This window comes from Leptodactylus fuscus, chromosome 5 (genome assembly GCF_031893055.1).
Source record: "Leptodactylus fuscus isolate aLepFus1 chromosome 5, aLepFus1.hap2, whole genome shotgun sequence".
NCBI lineage: Eukaryota > Metazoa > Chordata > Amphibia > Anura > Leptodactylidae > Leptodactylus > Leptodactylus fuscus.
This window is the reverse complement of record NC_134269.1, coordinates 184,663,848-184,682,602: the sequence shown is the minus strand read 5'-3', so window position 1 is coordinate 184,682,602 and position 18,755 is coordinate 184,663,848. Positions and strand designations below refer to the sequence as shown.

The window sequence follows — 18,755 nt, the reverse complement described above, 5'->3', positions numbered from 1 at the left end:
GTTCCTGAGGTATATACACATATGATGTCACTGTGCAGGAATCATTCCAGAACATGGATAATGCACACATTAATAGATGAGGACAGTGATGTCACAAAACAGGGATAACAGATCAACTGATATCCCACTATAGGGATAATAGACACTTTGATGTCATAAGGGAAGGTGATGTAAAAGTATGGAAATAATGTGTACAATTATGTCATAAAACAGTTATAATAAATCTAGTGATGTCACAGGTAACTGTGATGTAACAGTAATGGGGTAATGAACACAATGATGTCATAATACAGGGATAGTAAACACAATGATGTCATAATACAGGGATAGTAAACACAATGATGTCATAATACAGGGATAGTAAACACAATGATGTCATAATACAATGATAGTAAATACAGCAATGTCATGTTCCAGTGATAATAAACAATGTTGCAATGGCAGAGATGTAATATTGGACAGACAATTCAGTGTATTTCTGATTTGGGCCAAAAAGAACAGTTGTTTGCCCCTTGCTATACATGTTTCAAGAGGGTATGACTTAGACAAGTTGTAGATTTTGCCAGATTTATTATGGTATGTGCCAATTTTTAGGCACAAAATACAGGATTAAATTATACCAGCCAGGATGTGACATCAAGAAGGAAAGTGTTGAAACTTGGAGAAGGTCCTGATATGAATCAGGTGAACCAGACCTGGACTAGTTTAGACAAGCAGTAAAAAATGAAGAATGGAGGGAATCGCACAACAAATTTATCCATGGTGCATTTTATGGGCTTAATGACATGTTCCGCTCAAACGCTCCAAGCCGTCTGACAACACGTCCAAAATGCTCACTACTGAAAATAGACCTCTAGCACTGCATTGGCACCTGCTCTTACATCAAGACCTTTTGGTCTACGGTTTCCCAACCCTTACATCCAACCCTATATCCATGCCCTTACATTAAACCCCATGGTCCAGGTGTAACTGCAACCCTTACAGTTTAGCTCCTTTAAATTCCTTAAAGGGTTTTTCCCACTAAAGCAAGTTATCTGTTATCCTTAGGATAGGGGATAACTTGCAGACCAATGGGGCTCTGACAGTTCAGACACCCACTGATCAGGAAAGTGGGGTACCTTTGGACCACGCATGTACTTCGGCTTTGCACCTAATGAAATGAATGGAGTTGTGAGTGCGCTGCCTGACCACCACTCCATTCAGACCAGGGGACAAAAGTCCCTTGCCATCTGACCACTCAGACCCCCAATGACCTGCAAGTTATTCATTATTCTATGGATAGGAGATAACTTACTATCGCAGTAAAACCCCTATAAGGAATAAGTCATGGTATTTCAGTGCAATCTGGTTTGCATTAAACTATGGGCTGCTTGTAATGCCAATAAATCTCTATAGGCTTTCTTTGGGGACTGAATAGTTTTGCAAGTGACTGCATCTCTCTCCGTCTCCCTGCATATACACACACTCACGCATGCGCACGACTTTCACTCCTTTAAGCAGCTGCTTACATTCCGCTAAAGCCAGTCTTATTCCTACAATATTGAATTAAAAATATTAGTTTTAGAAATGTGTCTCTCTGGATTTGAGTCATTCTTCATTGCTATGCCATGCTATGTTCCCCACAGGCTCTGAAATCTGGAATCTTTTCATCTTCAGAATCTTCCCTCTGGTGTGATCACAGCTTATAAAGGAAGGGACAGACATGTTTTATAACTTTTAGTTTTTTTTACGTTCATCCATTACAGCCTTTTGTGATGAGAAGTTACAACTGTATTAAGGCTACATTAATGCGGCAGAGACAAAATTGTGGCCTTGTTCATTACCAGACGTTTCACCCCTAAAATACCCCAATAATAAACCTTATGCTCAATGAATTGAAACCCATGTCGGCCATTTTTAGCCTACAGTGTTTGGCCATCCAGTCCAGTACTGAATGTCTTGTCTCTTCTCCTTCTCCTAAATCCCCAGATAGTCCCATAGTCACACCATTATATCTTTTGTGCCTATGTGAATTAGACAACCAGGCTAACTTGTTAAAGGGTTTGTCCAATGTCATGCATTCTAGGAATCCCATTCACACAAAGATATGCAGTGTTTTCAGAAATATGTGCTTTTATACCAGTGGGAATGGCAGCGTTTTCCCTATAGGTTCAATAAGGGAAGAAAATCCACTGCTAAAAACTCAGCAAAAATGTGATGAAAGACACAGTGGAAAAGAACAAGGTGCATTTTTTTCTGCAGCATTTTTTAGATTCATTTTGCAATGCGGAGCCTTAGCTTTAAGCTTATTTTTGTTGCAGATTTTGTTGTGGCTTTTTGAGACAAAGCCAGGAGTGGATTGAGCAGAAGGGAGATGAGGAAGAAATGCCTTTATATTTACCATTTTTTGTAGCACTTCTTAGGTTTGGCGCCGTTCAAAAACCACACCAAAATTGGCAACAATAAAAGGCTGCATTTCCGCAACGTGAGGCCTACGCTTCAGGCTAAGGCACCATGTACCGTCTTGCAGCACTGTGGGAAAAACGGTGACAACAACACATCACAGTTCTTCCCGCAACACTTTTCACAGAAAGTTCACAGAGGTTTCTTCTTAAGACTTTCTGCTCCGATTATACCTATAGGGAAAACGCCGACTTTTCCATAGGTATAATTGGAATGCTATAATTTCCAAAACCATGACAGTTTTGGAAATCACTGCATGCCCACAGTGAATATTTTAAGAAAAACTGGGGATGGGATTCACTTTACTGTGACTGTAAAAACCCGGGTGTTGCTTTGATCTTAAAGGGTCTTTCAGAGTTAGAAACACAGATGTTCTTTCTTCTAGAAACAGCGCCACACCTGTTCGTGGGTTGTATCTGGTATTACTACTGATTTTCATTTAAGGCTGAGCAGTGTGTAATCACAACCTGTGGATGCTATATGGCACATTTTTTGGAAGCAAACATGTTTAGCTATCCCTGTACAATCCTGTTAACCATTTTAGTAGGGTCTTCCATCAATAAGCTAATCATAGGTTGCAGTTGGGTACCAACTGCTCATTTCCTTTACAGTGCCACCATAGGAAAATGGAATGTCCAAAGACTGTCCATAGATGTCGTGGTCCTCCTGAGATTCTATACAGACTCTATGGCTCTATGCTGGGGAGCCCACTGGACCCAGTACAGGTGGTGGGTGACAGAAGGATACTGTCCATGGTGAGTTCCATGCTGGAGAACAATTCCCACCCCATGTATGAGATTGTGACAGCACTGGGTAGTACTGTCAGTGACCGACTGCTTCACCCCAAGTGTGAGAAGGAGCGCTATCGGAGATCCTTCCTCCCAACCATGGTCAGGCTGTATAATCAACATCAGGCCAAGCAAAGTTTACTCCACACAGAGAACTAAATGATTTTGAAGTCTTCTTTTCTTTTTAGTTGCTATGACTTCTAGTATCTTTTCTATCTGCTATGAGCTTGTTTGCATTCTTTATTGCAATATATTACTGTATTATCCAAGCTGCTGTAACACACTGAATTTCCCCATGGTTGGGTTATTAATGGATTATCTTATCCTATCCTATCAAGGCATTCTATTTGGCTAATTGCTGTATAGGAGACTGCCCTGAATTAGTTTCTTGCCTACTTTTCAGTCCTCACTCCTAGTTACCGAGTCATCCTGACTGTAGCTGCTCTGTGACCCTGGCAGTTACCTTCAGGATAAATATTAGAGGAATCCCTTGGACCCAACACCTTAAGGTACACAACGCCAAACCGAGCGAGGACTCCAGTGTCCACATCTCTGTCTTGCTGCAGAAGTTATTTAGCCCCCGGTTGAGGAATGATTCAGAAACCAGATTGATTTTCGCCTCTCAGTTTCATAAACTTTCCAATTTTTAATAACTCTTGTCCCAGAGTGTTGGCTTCAGAACAGAATGTTCATTTTGTTCCTTTCACAGAATATCAATAACGTTGATTTCAGACTGACATCCAGTGAATTTTCCCATGTGTGCGAGAATAAGACTCCGCTTATGGCTTCAACCAAGCGCAGTTTGTGTACTGCTTTCCAATAACATACACTAACCCCTTATCCCTCCACCATCAGTTCTGGGCCCTATCATAAGTCTACTGTACATATTAATGGTATATTTCTCATTCTCTGCACTCACTGTGCATTACTCGGTAGGGGCTCTTGTAAGGGGGAGTCATATATAAGGGGGCTATTACTTATAATGGAGGAACTGATTTATGTACGGAGCCCTATTATAAGAGAGGAATTATTATATATAAGGAGCACTGTTATAAGGTGGGACCGTTATATATAAGGGGGGCTACTATAGGAGAGGAACTATTATACATAAGGTGGATTGTTATAAGAGGGCTGTTATGTATAAAGGAGGAAATATTTATAAGCGGGCTACTATAAGAGGAAATTATTATATAAGGCGGGCTATTATTTATAAGGGAAGAACTATTTATAATAAGGGGGCATTGTACGGGCGGCTATTATAACGTGGTCTCTTGTATTCATAAGAGGGAAACTTTATATGGAGGATATTGTTAAAGGGGCTATTTATAAGAGGGCTATTATTTATGATGAGGTATTATTGTTAAGAGGACTATTATTTATAAGAGGGATAATATTGATAATGTGGACTATTTTTTTTTTCCCAAGATAGCGCCACATTGAGTGGCTGCCTCGATACAGAGCTCCAAGCTGAGAGCAACCTTTATCTTCCTTTTCACTCTTTTTGTCTGTATCTTCAAGAATCCTCTAACCAAGCAAACTAGCACTATGAATTAGCAACTATAAATTGAATGGAAGATCCTGTGGAGTACTTTTTTTCCCTTTTGTTTCTATTGTTAAAGCATGGACAAGACTCAAGACCTGATTCAGCTGGAGTTTTCCTGTGTGCACATGTGCCTGTTACCATCCCCCCACGAGCTAAGGACTACATGGACACCATGCGGAATGGAGGAGAAACCTACATGGAAGTGTGGAATTCTTCTTTCAAGGAGATGATTTTTGGAGTCTATTGCTGATGTGTGAAGATGCTACAGCTGACTGATATTTCTTTCTTTTACTGTGGACACATGGGACTCTGTTATAGCCTGGGAACCTACCATCACCCACCTACCCCATGAGTTTATGGAAGCATGGCAAGAGAGCAGCACCCTGTCTACCTGGATGGCTTCAGACTTCTTTGGGCAGTAGAACACAGTGGTAAGAAGAAAGGAGGAGGGCTTGAGATGAAGGACATTTGGGGCATTTTTTGTGGTTAATGGACAATAAAGCTAATACAAGATACCGAACTATAAGCTGTGAGCATGGTATCTCACCACCTATCAGAGGAACTACCACATGAACTATTATTTATGAGGCGGGCTATTACTGATATAGGGTTACTATTACTTTACTTTTTTCTAGGCCCCTCACCCCCTATTACTGATACGGGGCATTGTTTATAAGTAGGGACTGATAGGGAAATGAATACATTCATATATATTTCCTATATGTGCATACATTCTTTCAATAATACTTAGGCTTGTAACATGCATCTCCAGGTCAGCTTGACCCATCTTCCATATTAATCAGAATATGTGCAGACAGAATACTGCACCCCATAATAAACCAGATCATAATAAAGTCATAAACTTCTATTAATACAGTACAGATACAATTATAGTAGATAGTCATTGGGACTGTGCCTTGTCATGTAACAAAATGATGTCAGCTAACATTACTTCATGTGGTGTGATGGGGATTTACCTTTTTGGGAAATTGTCATTGGATATTAAAATTGCTTATTCATATATGTATGTCCAGTTTAATGGGTATAAAAGGTGTGATGTATGCAATAAAGGTAAGCTTCTACCCAGCTTCAATTTGTCTCTGTGTTGAATGCATCAGACTCAAGTCTTTATCTTTAAATTTCACTATCATCCAATATACTTAAGTGGTCCCATTGAGACCACCCTGGCAGGACTATTATTTCTAAGGAGGTGCTATAATAACTGATCTTTTATTCGGTACAAAGGTGGTTATTTGAATTTTGTTTGCTGTTTATATAACACATGGATGTCCTGATTTATGAATGGGAGAAGCTACTGAAGTCTAAATCCGAGCATTGCGGAAAAGTAGCGTTTTTTGTAGCAGATTTTACGGAAAATATGAAGGAAGCCCTTGCACTAGGTTTATACCTGCATTAGGTATTCCATTCTTCAGGTCTACATGGGGACCTGATGAGCGGAAACCTAACCTAATCTGCTTATAAAGCTTTAAACTTTAATGGGGTCTGCTGGGTTCGCCCAGTTTCTGCCTGAACAATATGGAGAGAAAAGTCCTGCTTGTTCAACTTTTCTCTCTGAATTTTTCAAGCAGAATGGGATATGGAATCCCCAAAGACCGAACGCTGATGTGAACCCAGCCTTAGACATTTCCCTACTGTTAAATCCACTTCTGACCTGGCTTAAAAAAAACACAGCAAAATCTGCAACAAAAAATGCTGAGTTTCTGCAAAGTAGGGCCATAGATTAGTTTTCGATTCTCTGTCACAGGGAGTTCCTATCACAGCTTTAAGGGTAGGTTCACATGGAGCTGTTTGCAGGCTGAAAAAATCTGCTTCAGGAATAAGGAATCAGTTTATAACATGATTTATTTTATTTTATTTTTTAACTCCAGCACACTATATTGACCTGGAAAATCCACTTTAAAAAATGCTAGTAGTTTTTAACATAGTTTTGCAAAAACTGTGTCAAATACAGCATCAAAAATCAGATTGTGTTTTTTATGCCTCCCATTGATTTCAATGAATTTATCAAGGCTTTTCTTTTTTCAGGTAGAGGAACTGACTCCCATTAAAAAGAATGGGAGGCATTTGTTGAGACGGATTCTGCAATGTACTCCATGCGAACCTACCCTAAGGGTGCATTCACACTACGTAACGCCAGCGTGTATCACAGCCGTACACGCCGGCGTTACAGCAGGGCTGCCGGACACTTCCCATTCATTTCTATGGGAGCCGGCATGCGAGCGCTCCCCATAGAAATGAATGGACTGCTTTTTTCCATTCATTTCTATGGGGAGCGCTCGCATGCTGGCTCCCATAGAAATGAATGGGAAGTGTCCGGCAGCCCTGCTGTAACGCCGGCATGTACGGCTGTGATACACGCTGGCGTTACGTAGTGTGAATGCACCCTAAGACAGACCATTTAAATACATATTTTTTTTCATGGAGTCTTGATTTAAGGAAATCTGTTTACGGTGCTCTGTCATTGGGAAAAACATTTTTAACTAATCACATGCTTGCATAGGCTTTAGAAAGTCTATTCCACACCTACCTTTAGTATGTAGATCGCCTCAGTGGTTTTTGAATGAGCCTGTCTTTATTCATATGCTAATTAGCCTCTTGGTGCACCCCGGAAGTCTCATCGTGCACCATCTGCCTATTCTTTCCTATGGGTGCATACAGCACAGGCTGCTGCTGATGACTTCCTGCTTCCTGATTGCACACATAGTAGAGAATAGTAGAGACGAGTGCTGCTGGGAACTTCCTGTGCTGGCTGGAATCTAATTGGCATATGAATAAAAACAGAGGCGATTTACATACTAAAGGTAGGTGTGGAAAACCATTTCTAAAGGCTATGCAAGGATGTGGTTAGTTAAAAAGGACTTTTCCCAATGATAGAGCCCCTTTAATAGACTAATTCTTGTTGTATATGTTATATATCCCGCCTCGACATTCCTTCCTCACCTGTGTTTACTCTCACTTTTCCTAGACTCTCCTGCTGTTGCCTTCCCAACCATTCCTAAGTCTACCCCTCCCCCTCCTTATTTTTTTTCTGCCCGTATATAGCGGAACCGTTTGGTTTATGATATTGCCTTTTCTTTGAAAAACTTAATAAAAATGTTCTAATGGAAAAAAATAGATTAGTTCTGAATTATGGATATGCATATAGTTATGGTTTCAGTTGGAGAACCAATGTTATGTGAATCTGGGCCCTCCCCAGTGGCTCGGGACCCCAAACTATGTCTCACACTGGCTACAAGAAGACTTCGACTTGCCATCTTAACCTTCTCACAGTGTCAGTTTGGATGGCGTAATACATTATGTCAAATACTACAATACAATATTTAACTCCATTTTTTATGTTTATATTTAGAGATGAGCGAACACTAAAATGTTCGAGGTTCGAAATTCGATTCGAACAGCCGCTCACTGTTCGAGTGTTCGAATGGGTTTCGAACCCCATTATAGTCTATGGGGAACATAAACTCGTTAAGGGGGAAACCCAAATTCGTGTCTGGAGGGTCACCAAGTCCACTATGACACCCCAGGAAATGATACCAACACCCTGGAATGACACTGGGACAGCAGGGGAAGCATGTCTGGGGGCATAAAAGTCACTTTATTTCATGGAAATCCCTGTCAGTTTGCGATTTTCGCAAGCTAACTTTTCCCCATAGAAATGCATTGGCCAGTGCTGATTGGCCAGAGTACGGAACTCGACCAATCAGCGCTGGCTCTGCTGGAGGAGGCGGAGTCTAAGATCGCTCCACACCAGTCTCCATTCAGGTCCGACCTTAGACTCCGCCTCCTCCGGCAGAGCCAGCGCTGATTGGCCGAAGGCTGGCCAATGCATTCCTATGCAAATGCAGAGACTTAGCAGTGCTGAGTCAGTTTTGCTCAACTACACATCTGATGCACACTCGGCACTGCTACATCAGATGTAGCAATCTGATGTAGCAGAGCCGAGGGTGCACTAGAACCCCTGTGCAAACTCAGTTCACGCTAATAGAATGCATTGGCCAGCGCTGATTGGCCAATGCATTCTATTAGCCCGATGAAGTAGAGCTGAATGTGTGTGTTAAGCACACACATTCAGCACTGCTTCATCACGCCAATACAATGCATTAGCCAGTGCTGATTGGCCAGAGTACGGAATTCGGCCAATCAGCGCTGGCTCTGCTGGAGGAGGCGGAGTCTAAGGTCGGACCTGAATGGAGACTGGTGTGGAGCGATCTTAGACTCCGCCTCCTCCAGCAGAGCCAGCGCTGATTGGCCGAATTCCGTACTCTGGCCAATCAGCGCTGGCCAATGCATTCTATTAGCCCGATGAAGTAGAGCTGAATGTGTGTGCTAAGCATACACATTCAGCACTGCTTCATCACACCAATACAATGCATTAGCCAGTGCTGATTGGCCAGAGTACGGAATTCGGCCAATCAGCGCTGGCTCTGCTGGAGGAGGCGGAGTCTAAGGTCGGACCTGAATGGAGACTGGTGTGGAGCGATCTTAGACTCCGCCTCCTCCAGCAGAGCCAGCGCTGATTGGCCGAATTCCGTACTCTGGCCAATCAGCGCTGGCCAATGCATTCTATTAGCCCGATGAAGTAGAGCTGAATGTGTGTGCTAAGCACACACATTCAGCACTGCTTCATCACGCCAATACAATGCATTAGCCAGTGCTGATTGGCCAGAGTACGGAATTCGGCCAATCAGCGCTGGCTCTGCTGGAGGAGGCGGAGTCTAAGGTCGGACCTGAATGGAGACTGGTGTGGAGCGATCTTAGACTCCGCCTCCTCCAGCAGAGCCAGCGCTGATTGGCCGAATTCCGTACTCTGGCCAATCAGCGCTGGCCAATGCATTCTATTAGCTTGATGAAGCAGAGTGTGCACAAGGGTTCAAGCGCACCCTCGGCTCTGATGTAGCAGAGCCGAGGGTGCACAAGGGTTCAAGTGCACCCTCGGCTCTCCTACATCAGAGCCGAGGGTGCGCTTGAACCCTTGTGCAGCCTCAGCTCTGCTACATCAGAGCCGAGGGTGCGCTTGAACCCTTGTGCACACTCTGCTTCATCAAGCTAATAGAATGCATTGGCCAGCACTGATTGGCCAGAGTACGGAATTCGGCCAATCAGCGCTGGCCAATGCATCCCTATGGGAAAAAGTTTATCTCACAAAAATCACAATTACACACCCGATAGAGCCCCAAAAAGTTATTTTTAATAACATTCCCCCCTAAATAAAGGTTATCCCTAGCTATCCCTGCCTGTACAGCTATCCCTGTCTCATAGTCACAAAGTTCACATTCTCATATGACCCGGATTTGAAATCCACTATTCGTCTAAAATGGAGGTCACCTGATTTCGGCAGCCAATGACTTTTTCCAATTTTTTTCAATGCCCCCAGTGTCGTAGTTCCTGTCCCACCTCCCCTGCGCTGTTATTGGTGCAAAAAAGGCGCCAGGGAAGGTGGGAGGGGAATCGAATTTTGGCGCACTTTACTACGCGGTGTTCGATTCGATTCGAACATGGCGAACACCCTGATATCCGATCGAACATGTGTTCGATAGAACACTGTTCGCTCATCTCTATTTATATTGTCTCTGAGATAAATCTGACTTCCGACCATTACATAAACTGGAGATAACAGGTGATTGGAGATCTCATGTAATATATAGTTGTATACATTTTGTATACAAAAGAGTCTTGTCATTCAGAATCCTGGGGTATTGACCCAAAGTGAACCAACACCCCTTGCCTAGTACCTTGGTCTGCCTCTATGGTATATACTGTATGCCTGATCATTACTCTACAAGACTCCACTACCTGTTCTAGCCAGGGATGTGTCTAACTCTCTATAAGTGTATGATTGATGTCCTAGCCAATGATTCATACTATATAGGATTGATTTCCTCCCGTATGCTCTCTGGTCTTATCTTGCATGGGACTGCTGGGTGCTGGGGACTTAGCTTCACTAACTTCAATCAATCAGTATTTGCGGAGTGCGGAGTGAGATAGCGCCATAATGAAGTGTCTCTGGAGCCCATGAGACCAGTAATCTGTGTGAGAAAGAAGCCGTAATTCCCTTGCAGGTTAGGAAATGTGGAGTCATGCCCGCTCCACTGAGCTCAACTTGCTCAGATAACAGGGAAGGAGGGGAGACGCATTACTCAGGAGGTTGCTTTGTTAGCAGAAATCTGGCAATACCATGGTCCTGATGTAGTGTGTTTTATAGATCTGGAGAAGACACTCTACAATGATTGCTGTTCTTACGCAGAAAAGCCTTGCTCAGGCTGTATGAAAAGACTTGACCACCAGCAAAGGAATCATGAATATGGCCGACACACAAGCATCTAAGGGAATGTCTCTTCATAGACATCTAAAGGCATCCGAAAGATCTACATGAATGCTATTTCCCCTAGGCTATTAGTTATGTGCTAGCCAGCAGCCACTCACCCGATACTGTAGCCTTTTATGTCCCCATATTACATGCATTAAAGGGAATGATTCAGCATTACATGAGAACTGAAGGCATAGCGGATACATACCGTATCATAGTGACATGTACTACAGCTTCTTTCTTTCTGAAAGTAGCACCCCTGTGGCCTATACACTGAATCTTATATGACAGTCTTGATCCATTCAAGTAGATGACACTGAACTGTAATACCAGACACTGGCCACAGATAAGAGGGGGCACTGTCTTTGTAATGTCATATATGCCCTATACCTACAGTACAGGTCTCTTCTAGGTTCAAGACTTGTAGGATCACTAAGGCTAGGTTCACACCTGCGTTCAGGTTTCTTCATGTCTGCTTGGGGAACTGAAAAACAGAAACCCAATCCGCTTAAAAAGCAGTTAACCGCGGAAACCAGTAGACCCCTAGACTATAATGAGGTCCACCGGGTTTCTGTCCAAAAAATGTGGAGAGAAAAGTCCTGACTGCAAGACTTTGGAATGGAATGGGAGATGGGGGATGGAATCCTGGAACGAAGACTAATGTGAACCTAGCCTTAATCATTTTTATGCTACCTCTTATACCCCAATAAGATCCTTAAAGTAGTTTGTCAACAGTAACCGAACAATAGGTGATTAGTGAGTGTTCACTGGGCCCCCCACCGAATAGTGATCAGGGGTCCCCTGTCCTCTCTCTGACAGGAGGATTCTATTATTGGAATGATTTACATCCCCATGTCATGCAGTTTTCTCCTCAGGCCTTGTGCTAGGCATTACATATTACAATATATAGGTCATATCTAGAAGTTCCTAAACAAATATATGTAGAAATTTGGTGTAGACGGAAAGTCATTGCTTACCATGGTGGTTTCTGCAATGGAGCCAAAGCTGTTGATGAATATATTGCAGCTGACGTTCACTGGGGGACCTGGGGTAAAAACAGAAAATCTACTTAGTACAAAAACACATAAAACATAAGACAGATGCATCAATGACTATAATAATAATAATAATAATAATAATAATAATAATAATAATAATAATAAAGGTTTATTTTTCACACCTAAGAGTCTGTACAAGACTATGCTAAAAATTCCAGCAACCCATCCATTGTACTGGGGTCATGGGTACAATCTATCATAGATATGGGGACATCACTTGCTTAATATCCAAGATAGACAATAAGTCCCTTGCTCCACACACTTTACTTGAACAGGGGTCTTCTACTTTCTATGTTTGCCCCCTCCCAATGGAATCAATTAGAGCTTATGTGCCCCAATGCAAATTCACTAACAGGACCCACTTTTTGCCATATGTAGCAGAGGAGCATGGACCCACTTAGCCACCAGGGCTTATGTCTGTCCGTCCCTGGGATGATGTGAACTTTTTGTAATGGCCAAACTTTAGCCATTTTACAATAGAGTTACCTTTGAAGTTGGGTCGAATTCTAGCATCATATCCTGAGATTTTCCCCATCAACTTATCCAGAAAATCGGACGGGGACATCAGTTTAGGAGAAGAACGGGCAGATGCGCCAACTTCTTTGGAAGCTGCAAGACTGCAAAAGAAAATAAAGTGTAAAACACACTTTGCAGGAGATCGCCTGACCCACTGTTGATGTGCCATAGGTTCACCTGCATAATGGACATGAAGAAGAACCTTGTGTCTGCCGCTGGAGTAACACCAGTAGTTGGATAGCAATTTTTTGCATTGGCTCAAATAGGTAGAAGAACTTTTTCATATCCCCCCCCCCCATCCTATTTTACTATGTAGACATGCCTTTAAGTCTCTGGTGGTAGTCTGACATTGATGTTCCAAACAGTATATTAACATTGTTCCTTAGGAAACTTGTTCCTGCTGTTTATTGTTAAACGTAATAGAGTTTGATCACCGGTATATACAATTGCGGCTTGTGTTACATCGATTACCACTTTTCTGATGACAAGCCCAAATTTTACATTCACTTGTCAGACTTGTCTCGATTTTCGACATGCCTATGTTTTCTCAAGTGTACTATCTAATTTTGGTTTGTAACCTATTTCTTTTAAGCTTTCAATGAAAAATATAAAATGCGAAAGCCGCAATACAGTAGTTAGAAAAAGAAGGTAAAATTGTCTTCCAAGGTGATTACGGTATATGCAGAGCTTTATGCAGAACTGGTTGGCTGTTTAAAAAAGTCCATTTTTAAGAGGTTAATAGAGGGGGGGCCCAATATTGATAGTCAACTAGAGCGGAGACAAAGAGCGTCTTTGCCTGTAGAACATGTTCATGCATTACATGGTCAGAACTGTGCAATACTTCATTTGTCCTGTGGGGCACTGCAGTGAACCTAAACAGTTTCTGCTGGTTACCCCATATACTATACACGATCCCAAGCAATTCCAAAAGCAGCGCTACCTGAGATAAGGTTATGGTCAGTAGACACTTCTGACAAAAAGGACTGTCTAAGACAGAAAACCTCTGCTTGGATCTGTTGTTAACAGATTTGTTACTCATGTAAGTCTTAGTAAACTTTCATTAGGTTTCTGGCAAGAATAGGACAGCAGTAAAAAAGTAGAAACCTTATGGATCAATTATGGACAGCTTATTAGGATCCATCAGAATTTCATACAAAATGGATAACAATGGATCTGTTGTGGCTCTTGTAAGTTGGGCAGACATAGTCACATAGTTACATAGTAGATGAGGTTGGATAAAGACATTAGTCCATCAAGTCCAACCTATAACCCTACAATCCCCCTACAGTGTTGATCCAGGGGAAGTCAAAAAACCCATAAGGCTCATGCAATTGCCCTATTTCAGGGGAAAAAATTCCTTCCCGACTCCAAATCTGGCAGTCAGTATAAAACCCTGGATCAAATTGGGTCTAGTTTTTGATATCTTCATCTTAAACTTTTTTGGAACTTTACAAGGCGATGAGCATTAAATTAAATACATTTCCAAGAATATATCATGATAAGTATCAGATTAAGTATCTGACAGCTCGGCCTCCAATCTCCGATCTCTCTGCTCTTCTGCACAGTCTTTTCGGCTAAGGCTCCACGTTGCGGAAACACAGCTTTTTTTGTTGCAGGTTTTTTGAGACAAAACAAGGAGTGGATTAAGCAGAAGAAGAAGTATAAGAATTTCCTATATATTTCCCATTCCTTCTCCAGCCATTCTTGGCTTTGGTTCAAAGAAACATAGCAAAATCTGCAACAAAAAAAGCTGCGTTTCCGCATCGTGGGACCTCAGCCTTAATTTAACTTATAATGAAATCAAGGTTTCACTGGGATCACATCCGCGTCTGCGCTTCCATTCTTCTGGTCTAACAGTGGACCAGAAGAAAGGAAAAATGGATCCTTTGTATGTAGCACACAAATAGAGCCCGAGGGGCCCCAATGACTTCAATAGTGTCCATTGGATGTCCATGTCCTATATACCTAAAATTGGTGAATGAAAAAGTCGGGTTTACAGGACCACAATGACAAAAGCACTCTGGGAAAAACCATATTGGAAACACTTTGCGGTTTTTCTCGCAGCGCTTTTCACAGGAAAACTCTGGACTTTCTGCTTCAATTATACTTGAAGGGAAAGCGCCAATGTTTCCATAGGTATAATTGCCATCCTGTGATTTCCGTTTCTGCAGCGGATATTTTTCCGCAATGTGTGGATGGAATTCGCTAGAATCTCATTCACTTTGCAGTTACTGTAAAATGCATCTTTTATTTGCTGCGGCATTTCTGCCGTGGTTTTTGCTACTGCTTTTTCACCTCGGTCACACCGCGGTGTTTTATTTTCTTCCTATCAGTATGTCTTTGTAGTATGGGATGAAATCCATGCAAACACAGGGAGAACATACAAACTCCTTGCAGATGTTGTTCCTGAGAGGATTTAAACCCAGGACTCCAGCACTGCAAGGCTAACCACTGAGCCACCGTGTTGCCCCACACTGCAGTGTTTTTTGCCCTGCTTGCGAGCACTTACATACTGTAGCACAAAGTTAGCAAGGGAAAACAGAATCATGAGCTAGCACTGGATTCTTATTGATCCCTTCTATCGAGCACCAGGATTGGGGACTTACTTTATTTTTGCTATGTCCAGCTGGACTGGAAGGTATTAAACCTTACTCATATATAATTAGGAAGTCAGCTGCTGCCTCAGTGTTGCAAACCAATAGAGGGCGCTCACTGGAATGTGCAAGCCTGTCTTCCCTGATGTAGCATGACGCTAAAGGGAGCAGCCTTTATTGGGTTATTTCACTGGAATTCTGTCTTCCTAACTACACCAGGGAAGACAGGCTTGCACATTCCAGTGAGCGCCCTCTATTGGTTTGCAACACTGAGGCAGCAGCTGACTTCTTAATTACATCATGGAAGACAGATTTGCATATTCTTCCCATGGTCCCTTGCGAAGTGGAGTGCTAAAGGCTTAATAAGTCTCCACACACCTATATGGTGGTCTCTCCCCAAGGAGTGACAATATCCCCTTAACCCTCTTATATATAACTCATCATTTCCAGCTTTTGGAACCAGTTACAATAAGAAGTAGTCATCACTTTCGGAGCCATGCTACTTGGATTTCTACGATGAACTATATCAGTTGAAGGATTTTGCCAATTACAATTTTTGATACCAAAAACAAAGTCTTAGAATGATGCAAAATAGTAAAATTAGGTCTTAGAATTGTGTAAATTATTAATTCCCAATTTATCCAAACTCCCCCCATTCTGAGGCCTCCCCCATTTCTACTACCCAGCCCTTCTGAAACTCACAGGAAATGGTCACTCCGCCACCCAGTGGCTGTAGCAGCTGAAGACGGTCACTGGTATGGCCAGTGTAGGGACCAAGAAGTAAAGACTAGCAAGGGAACAAGGAGGTATCAGTACGGGACTGAAGTATTATTAAGGTAAGTATAACAAATTTTATTACTTAACATCATTCTGAGAATTTTTCAAAATCTTTCCTGCACCGGACATCCCTTTAATGCTCCCTGCCTCAGCAAACTACACGGACAGTAAGAAAGAACGTTATTCTTTTCCTAACAATATGAAAAAATACTCCCACCTATAATTCCACATGGATTCCATAAAAAAAGTATTATACCTTATTATTCCTGGAAAATCTAATACTGGGCCCATCTCGCGGCGTGCAGGTAATATCATTTTCTATTGTTCAACATTATAAATACCACAGTGCACATATAATAAAAAATGTATATTTGATCATGTCTGCACATTGTCAACTACTGGGACCCCCGGATGAAATGCAATCTGTTTTCCTGTATCTGAACTGTTCTGCAAGTGCTAAGATGAGCTTCAAATGAAAGAAATCATATGATTATTATGATATATGAAAGAAGGTATTGTGAAGGTACCATATCCATAATCTATGGCAGCCAAGAAGAAATAGGATATATATATATATATATATATATATATATATATATATATATATATGAAATAATAATAATAATAATAATAATAATAATAATAATAATAATAATAATAAAATATTACTAATAATAGTACCCTCATCCATCTTACCAATAAATATCAATGTATGAATTACTATTATTTTGTGGTTCTTGATCTAGGCATCCCCATTATGATTTGCAACAAATAAGCTGAATCAGTACACAGTACAAATTCAGACCACTATTGTAGCCCAAGGGCAAAGCTATGACCTCCTCTTACTTGATCACATAAAGTTTTAACTTGTTGCATGGATTTGTTTGACAGTGTACGACTAAAATTGGCCATACACTTCTATGGTCAAACTCTCGCTCAGCTATCTCATCTGACCCCCCATACACATGTACATTTGGCTTACCCATACTTGCCAACTTTTTCAGCATGGTCTCACGGAGAACAGAACACAGAGTACCTATCCTTTCAAGAAATCTTTTGCATGTGTGTGCGTATAAGAAAAGTAACAATATTTTCTGAACATTACGTAACTGATATTTTGCATGTTCTTTAGCAAATGGTAAATGGAGACTAACTACGAGTGTTCTGTGTAAGCGGCCACAAGAAAATGGCCGCAGGCATGCACAGTCGGCTCTACTCGATTGCAGAGCCGACTGTGCATGCGTGCCATTTAAAGCCAGAAGAAGCCATCAGAAGAACACATCGCAGTGAGGGCGTTCCAGAGGAAGAAGAGACTGTCGCTGGAAAGATTTCTCGCAGCACTGGGGATGCCCCCATTACTGTCTGAGCGCTGGGGACCGCCCCCAGTCCTGCAAGAAAACTCATTTGCATACCGATGTAAACTGGGATTTCTACCAAACAGCGGCGCGGAGAAGACTTTCTTAAGGCTATTGCTACGTATTAGAAGAAAAAATTCAGTTTTAATGATAAGATCCCTTTAATGAATTAATTTACTATTTCTCCATCTAACATTGCTCCTGATTCTATAGTCTGCATTCTGTATTCACATTTCACCATGTATATCATGTTCTACAGATGAAAAACTTTGCCAAAAAGGCTGTATACAGTATCTCAAACCGAGCATAGCATTTTACACATATCTTTTAAGAACAATAATGTACTGTAAAGGGTTTTCATAACATCTGCTGACTCCAAAACCATTCCCTATATATATGGGGAGGATCTGGGTTAGTAATACACTGCTGCTGGGATATGACATTACTTACACAGTTATTCACATTAGGGATGCACTGGCTACAATCATTCTGCTTCTATCAAGAAAGTTCCAATAGGAAAGGAAAAACAGATGGTTCCGCCACCCCAAGGCGCAGGCTGAATATATCTTGACCTACATCAGGGATTGCCTGTATACATATTACACCTCTGGTCTGCTGTTTAACCTTGTATTTCTGTTCCAGCAATATACAATGTGTAGGGTAGATGAAGCAATAAATAACATTCTAAATAGCAATCTAATCCTCCATGTGCCTACAGGTATGGGGCTTCCCTGACCTATAGCTACCACAATTATTCAGACATGTAACAATCTCACATACATAGTAGTAGTTTATCTTCACACTCAGTAAGTGAAAGTAATAGAGCCTCAGTCTGCTCACATGGCTTCCAGGATCAGAGCTTCCTTTGTCCCCCCCAGATGAGATCATATACTACCCTGGTCTCCTCTCCTGGGTGATGTCATGACGAGGGGAAGTCCCGCTCTCCATCTTGAAACCAAATAGCTATAAAAAGTCATAATTCCTCACCAGATGACCGTAGGGTCAGGCCAGGGGTACGACGGGGTTTGTGGCGAGACCCCCATCATGTAGACACCAAGGATAATAATCGCCTAATCGCCTTTGGGTAATGAGTTCAGTGTCTGGACCTTTTCCCTGCTCCCAACAATACCTTGTGTGGGCTTGGAACATGTGCCTTCATTCTGCACACCTGAGGAATTTATCGGGGCAACAGCCTGTCCTCCTAGGGAAATATTATCATCAAACCATATTCCCTTTGTAATTTGGGATGCAGACACCAAGTCTAGTGTTTGTGCACTAAGAGGTCTCTCAACACAAAACTCCAGGAGATCCCCCTGCTGTGACAATGAGTTTAGCACAGATATTCAAATGGAAC

General features: G+C 41.8%; 1 protein-coding gene across 3 annotated transcripts in view; it reads right to left on the bottom strand.

The window, feature by feature from the left end:
- Positions 1-18,755, bottom strand: part of GLRA1 (glycine receptor alpha 1) — a 123,982-nt gene that overhangs the window by 34,730 nt on the left and 70,497 nt on the right. For 2 of the 3 annotated variants that reach the window (XM_075274893.1, XM_075274894.1), the window contains exons 2-3: positions 12,646-12,776; positions 12,079-12,146 (exon numbers count right to left, since the gene is read on the bottom strand). In XM_075274893.1, coding sequence (XP_075130994.1) covers positions 12,079-12,146; positions 12,646-12,776 — 199 coding nt within the window. Of the gene's footprint in view, positions 1-12,078; positions 12,147-12,645; positions 12,818-18,755 lie in introns of those variants that run through there. The other variant, XM_075274896.1, reaches the window with a different exon arrangement.